At 43.9% G+C, this 7,001-nt stretch overlaps 1 protein-coding gene across 10 annotated transcripts in view; it reads left to right on the forward strand.

Moving 5' to 3' along the window:
- The window catches only part of PIAS2 (protein inhibitor of activated STAT 2), a 42,641-nt gene that overhangs the window by 25,355 nt on the left and 10,285 nt on the right, over positions 1 to 7,001 (forward strand). For 6 of the 10 annotated variants that reach the window (XM_081212902.1, XM_081212901.1, XM_081212899.1 and 3 more), the window contains 5 exons: positions 401 to 534; positions 2,313 to 2,481; positions 3,670 to 3,809; positions 4,074 to 4,111; positions 4,678 to 5,939. In XM_081212902.1, coding sequence (XP_081069028.1) covers positions 401 to 534; positions 2,313 to 2,481; positions 3,670 to 3,809; positions 4,074 to 4,111; positions 4,678 to 4,869 — 673 coding nt within the window. In that variant the 3' untranslated portion in view covers positions 4,870 to 5,939. Of the gene's footprint in view, positions 1 to 400; positions 535 to 2,312; positions 2,482 to 3,669; positions 3,810 to 4,073; positions 4,112 to 4,677; positions 5,940 to 7,001 lie in introns of those variants that run through there. The other 4 variants (XR_014012873.1, XM_081212906.1, XM_081212898.1 and 1 more) reach the window with 3 other exon arrangements.

The following is a 7,001-nucleotide window of genomic DNA, read 5'->3' on the forward strand; positions in this document are numbered from 1 at the left end:
GAACACAAGGATTGATGTGGGACTTTAAGTAAAGTATTAATCTGATTTATAAATTTACCTTCGAGCTGTTTTGAACAATATCAAATTCAAAATTCTTTGATCTAATATCTCAAACCTATTCTCCACAAAAATTCACCCTGTACGGCTAGAGGCCTCATACCTTGCCAGGCTCAAAACAATTTGTGGTTCATTACCAATCACTCAGTCCCAGAATGAATACTGGTAGGACTCAACAACAGCTAGTTCGCTGTAGCTCACATGGGTAAGAGCCATTGGGTTGGAGTGGAGCTGGGACCTCCTTTTGGAAGGGAAGCTTCACTTTCTAAAGCAGCCGTCACTCAAAGGCACCATCAGAACAGTCAGCGGACACAAACTTGTAATGTTTAATGCTCTTTTCCAGACTCTTTATGGAAATTCTAAACGAATGTTCAGATGTAGATGAGATCAAATTCCAGGAGGATGGTTCCTGGTGCCCTATGAGGCCGAAGAAGGAGGCTCTGAAAGTTGTCAGCCCGCAGTGCACCAAGGTAGAAAGTAAGTAACTTGGAATTCAGGCCATGAAACCCCTGTCCCAGTTGACGTGGGAACCTATCCAGGCTGACTGTTTACTCCTATTTGCAGAAGAGGCAGCAGATACTTTTGCCTCCTTGCAGAAACTGCCTCCCAGTTCCTTCACTATCTGGCTCAGAAGCTGGGCGTGATTTTTTAACGTGTCTCTCCAGAAGACAAATACCTACCTGGCCTATTCTTTCAGATCTCCATTCATCTGTTTATCCTGTTACTTATCTGTTAAGTCTTGCTCAATGCTATTTTTCTAGAAAACTCAGCATGAACATCTCCCTAGTTCTATTATAGTGGCATTGGCACACACCTGAGAGGTGCCGGAACTGAGTTCCGGCTGGAAAAAAGCCCTGGTCTTATTCTTGATTTCTTTTTCTGAGCTTCGTTCTCCCTACATAGGGAAACGAAAACCCCTCAACTTTTGTTTTCTCTCTTCCCTGCTTCTCATGGCCCCAACCGGGAAGTGCTGTAGAATAAAGTTTTCCAAAACAACCCTGCTTCCGAAGAGTTAAACTTCTGAAGCATCTGTCCTCCATGCCCTGCCAAGTCAGAAAGGGAACTCTAGAGGCCCAGCAAAGCACAGCTTAGCTGCAACTCCACGCGGCTCAACAAACAAGGGAAACTGCTGGTGGAAGTCCCTGTCAGTGTGTCTAGACCTTCAAATTCTCAGGTGCAGAACGGAGCAGGGCATATCTATCAGCAGCATCCCAGTTCTGGTCTGCCCTGGTGGACAACTCTGCCCATTTGCAATCCAATGCCAAGCAAAAATGACATTCCTTTCACAGGCCACCAGGTGGCTGCAGAGAGTCATTGGTACAGTCCTAACAGTTCCTGTACAGCCGTGGGAATATATTTGTCAGATAGCAACTGCCCATCATTCCAAATGTCTGCCTCTCTGCAGGGTCCTGGATGCTACCCTTGCGTATCTGGCCAGAATGATGCAATTCTGCACCTTTTTCTGCCTCTATCCTCAATGCTCAGTTCATGAAAGAATTAAAAGAGCCATAATTGTTTATAATTGAGCAGCTGTATAAAAGAAGAGTAAGAAAGCACACCCAAAAAAGGGGAGGCACACGCCGTTCCCCTCTTCCTCCATGGAGTCTCCCTAGCCCAGTGGAAAAAAGTCAACCAGGGCCCCAGCATGAACCATGCCAAGGCTCTCTCATCCTTCTTTTCTAACTCCTCAGCTGAGTTGAGGGTAATCTCCTGATTCACACTCATTGGCATGAGACAGAATTCTATATTTAAAAATCTTAAGGATTCCACAATAGTCAGTTTACTCCACCTCTGGATGTAGTTTCTTCTTAGATTCAACAGCTCTTGTTAGGAGCAGGTCTGGAGAAAGACAGAATCAGTAAGCAAAAGAACCCATAGGCTGCAAAGGACGAGAGTGAAGGGTTCAAACTTTCCTGGATCTTTGAACATGGTATCTGGGATTATTCATCCCCCCCACCCCCTTGGCCTCACTGCAGAGGAAATGGTGAGTCAAGCCTGCAGCCGAATAATGTAGTCATTCCTTTAATGGAGAAAAGCAGAGTAGCAACTCAGTTTAAACAGTTTGGCCACAAGGGGTGTGTGTGTGCGCGCGTGCTTGTTTGCAGGAGGGTAAACATCACCTCTGTTGCACTTTAGACAATTGCTTTGCAATTTACTCCTTTCAGCCTTATCACCAAAAGTGCACATCACCTCCTACTCAAAGACAAGGAGATCCTATAGCCTTCATCTTGAGCAGTTGCACTTTTTCTTTCCAGGTTCCAGCATGGTCAGCAAGCCCTGCTCCACGCCAATCAGTGAGGTCAGCAAAAAGAAAGTTGACGTCATTGACCTCACAGCTGAGAGCTCGTCTGATGAAGAGGAAGATGCGCCTCCCAAAAGGAAGTGCATATATATGTCTGACACACAAGCAAGTCCCACCAAAGGGTTGGTTAATTTTTCACGTGAATAATACTATCTGTCCTGGTTTGCTTGTCTATCAGTTCCCCATCCTGGCAGTTTGGGTTGGGTTTTCTCTTTTCTGCTTGTACATCATTAAGTAGATGTGCTGAGTCCATCTCTCGCCACTCTACCCCTGCTTTCTTGGAATCCTCTTCTCTGATTATTTCCTGTTTGATTAAAGATGCCCAAACGCAGCTAGCTGTGTTAAGGCAAGCAAAATTCATTTTTGAAGAGTCCGTCTGCAGGCAAATCAAATCTCACCCTGGGTTTAGGAGTTTCAGAGTCTGCTTTAGTCTGTTTCAGAGGAAATCTTTCTCTCTACAAAGTGCTCTTCTAGCTCCAGAGTCCAAAATGGTGTGTAAGGTAGTTCATATAGAAATTCTTGACCTTTTCTTCCTCTTCAAGCAGTGTGGATTACACTGGTTTTTGGCCACTGTAGATTGTACACCTTCGCGAAACAAGAACACCCTCAGGTTTCGCCAACTGCTGATATGTGCACTGAGTGATCTCCCTATGGTCCAGTAGGAGGCAGGTTTTTAGAAGCAAGATCTGGCCAGGGCCCCTCCCAATTCCCATTGGGAACCTGTCTCCTAGTTTGCCAATCTGTTTTGCTCTGAGGGAACCAGAGCGTCAGGATACATAGGCTTCTGGTTGGATGAATCAGGAGTGCTTGTTGGCACACAGAGTTGGCACTGGCTGCCGTTTTGGCCAATCTGGTCTTTTCTCGCATTGCAGGAGGATCTCTTTCGATTGCTCTTCCCCACATACTCCAGAACAGAGGGGGTTAATCATTTTTAGGCTGAGGGCAGCATTGACCTATGGGGCTGCATATCAGAGTGGGCGTGGATTTTGCTGTCTACGCAGTTCAGCCTTGGGAGTTTTGCTGTGAAGTAACGTCTTTTATGTGCTTGGTGTGGCTGGATTCTGCTTTGAAAATCCTCTTCGACTGCAGCTCTAAAGAATGCATTTTGTGAATTGTCCTGATGGCCTGCCTTGGGCCATGTTGGCAGGATGAGCATCCAGACAGAGAAAAAGGAAAATGCTTACAATAAAGACCCACACTGGTTGTGTGTATTCTGATGACTGAGTCTAAGAGGGCTCAGCTGTGCACAGCTTACCTTCCTGCTGACTGCTGGGTTGTTTCTGACATTCCACCTTCTGTTTCACCCACAGGGTGCTCATGTATCAGCCGTCTACTGTACGAGTGCCTGGAGTGAGCACAGTGGACCCTTCTGCTATTCCACCCTCATTAACGGACTACTCCGTACCATTCCACCACCCACCAATATCAAGTATTTCATCAGATTTACCTGGTAAGGCTTCTTTTTCTGAACTCAATTCTGTTATCAGTTGGGGCAGACGCGACTTAAGAATCAAATCGGCATAGGATCAGAGGATAAAGGATAAAGAGAGAGAACCATGTCATCTCGTTTTTATGTCTTCTTGAGCAGAGAGAGGTGAAATAAAATTAATCCTGGGTCTTGCCAGTTCTTGTCATCCTTAACCCTTGCACCACAATGTAACATTGAGATTTCTCCTTGATGCCTCTTCTTTCAATGCAATGTTTTTTCTTCTAGGTTTGGATTTTCTTTCTTTAATCCCAGTTGACCCACAGGTAAATATATTCATTACAAATTATTTACTTTGGCTTTTTTTCTTGCTTAAACTGGAATAATGTAGACACGAGTGAAGGGGGGAACCCTTCTGCTATTTGATTGTTAGATTTGGGGCATTTTTAAAAATTACCGTGACTGCTCTCCCATGGTAGCATTCGCATCTAAGATTTGAGACTGAACGTTTTAACATCCTCTGCAAGGTGTGGGTTAAAAACTTGAAGCAGTAGGAATAATTTCTTGAAGGAATGCTTTTATCATTTAATTTCATTGGCTTCTCCTTTCTTTCCCCTCCCACCCCTTTTAAGCAGGCCCATAAGGCAGCACGCAGATGGTTTGTGGTTAGGTTACTTATAAGGATGGCCAATAATGTACTGAGTTGACAGGTTCCTTGTAATCTTAGCATGCCTGTCTAATGGAGAAATTTCAGAGTTGCCCTTTTTGAGCCTTGCGAAACCGTATTAATTGACCTTGTCTTAACTTTGCTTACTCTAGCCTGGATGCTTGCACTTTTTCCCCCTTGTGTGTTTTGTCTCTCTTCCTTATCTGCACCATTGTTTGTTTCAAGCAGTACTGTCCTCCTATGTTTTTGGATAGTCTCACCTCGACGTTGCCAACAAGCACCACCCCCGGCAACATCATCACCTCCACCAGCCACCACGAGAGCAGCACTCGCGTTAGCTCCTCAGGCCGGAGCGAGACGGCAGTTATCACCAGCAGCAGCGGGAGCAACATTCCTGACATCATCTCTCTGGACTAAAAGCTGGCAAAATCTGCCCATCTGCAACTGCACAGGGCTTGTCCATTCACATGCCTAAATCCCTGGACCATCCGCAACTTGGACCTTATTTGGGGTATTTATTTGAAAGGAGCCGGGGGGAGGGAAATGCTTTGGATTTTTTTTTACCCTCTATGTGGATTGACAGTACCACAAAAAGAGGGCCGGAAACTGACTGGAAGGATTATATTTTTGTTGTCTTGGGGCTTTTTCCCCCTGCTCAGCTTGGGTAGAATGTGGTCAGTTTGAGGACGCCAGCCCATCAAGCTTGCTCTGAAGAAACTAACGTGGGTTTACTATGTGGATTCCAGGGCAGATTCCATATTTTGATTTTATTTTCTCGTTACATTTAGCAATAATGTGAACAGTTTTGTTAAAAATCAAAAAGCACTTAATTTCTCTGGAATAACAGATGAAAGGACAAGAGGAAGTTGGCAATTTCTTCAGTGGAGGACAAACTTTTGTGAAAATAATAGGTGTATAAACTATGTTTGCCTCTTTGCTTCTCCAGTTGCTTCACCATCTCCTTCCTAAATCTGGATATATGTTTTTTTCCTATTTGGAAGCTCATGCTGCTTGGAGAATGTTCAGTTAACAACTGCGAAAAAGGCACAGAAATGTGGGGGGAAAGAATGCTATGCAAAGGTCAGCTTCACAAATCGAATCCATGTTCATAAAACAAAGAATTCAAAACCCAGCAATTAGCTTTCAGGACAGGATTATCAGTTCTCCGTGGATGAAGGAAAAGAATTTCTGCTTCTTCAAGTCCTACAAAATGGCCAGTGCTTCAGATTTGCGTGTGGTGCTAAGCCTCTGCTGAGTCAGCTTGTGTTATGCCATATTTTGTAGCCACAGAAAGAATCTATGCCCATCATGAGGTAGAAACTCTTTTTACAACTGTCCAATCCACATTACTTAAGTCAAGTTGCTGCTAGGAAGATTGATCCTCATTCCCTTTAGAATAGTTATGAGAACGATTTACTTGACTGCATAGATGACATAGCCTTTCAGATCTCTACTTTGGAAAAAATAAACCAATTTTGCCATTTGAAGAGGCTAATGAATGCTTTGGGTACTGGGGGTAGGATTATACTTTGATGCAGCTAGTCCTGGTTCAGATGAGGACATCCTGAAATTGCAGGAGGCTACATGTAAAACATGATTTCACTGATGTAAGATTCCGATTGATTTATTTTATGTGTTAGGAAGGAAATCATCCTAGTAATTCCTGCTTTACTGTGCTTGCCAATCCATGTCTCTCCATACAGTCAATCCTCTGTTCCTGAACACCTCCGTTTTGGCTCCTGAATGCCAAAAACTCGGAACTGTTTTCGAACGACTTTCAGAAGCCGAACATGCCACACAGAACATGCCACACAGCTTCCATTTTGAGTTTCCCTATTGTATTGGGGCTTTTGCTTTCGGTTGTCAAACGTTACGGAAGTTGGAACGTATTACGTTCAACAACCAAGGTTTGACTGCATAAAAAGTTCCTGTGCCATTAGTAGTAATAGAGAATTTTAACCAGTGTGTTCTGAAGAGCCACGTACCTCCAAGCCCCTCCTTTAATTTGCAAAACGGTAATGAGCCATAGCATTGAAAGGCTGTTGCTGTTCTTCGCTGCATTCTCACCTTTTCATGCTTAAATTGTTAACACTTTCAGCTGTATGGCTAAATACTACAGTGCTACTTCTGATTCTTTACCACACTGTTGATATTCTGTTGCCATTTTATAGACACATTTGCTTGCAGGAATGAGGAGATATCCAGTAGTGGTTACACTTCAGATGTTTTGAAAACTTAAAACCACTGGGTAGAATTTAGTTTTACAGTGGTACCTTGGTTTACAAACTTAATCCATTCCGGTTCGTTCTTAAACCGAAACCATTCTTAAACAGAATCGCGCTTTCCCTAATGAGGCCTCCAGCCACTGGTGCCCTTCCACCGTTCGGCTTCCATTCTTATACTGAGGTAAAGTTTGCAAACCAGGACACTACTTCCGGTTTTGCAGAGTTCGTAAACCGAATACTTCGTAAACCGAGGTACCACTGTACTCAAGAGTAGACCCACTAAATTAATGGACCTTAACTGTTGAGTTTTGCTCAGGGTAGATT

The sequence above is a fragment of the Podarcis bocagei genome, assembly GCF_964188305.1.
Source record: "Podarcis bocagei genome assembly, chromosome: 11".
Lineage (NCBI taxonomy): Eukaryota > Metazoa > Chordata > Lepidosauria > Squamata > Lacertidae > Podarcis > Podarcis bocagei.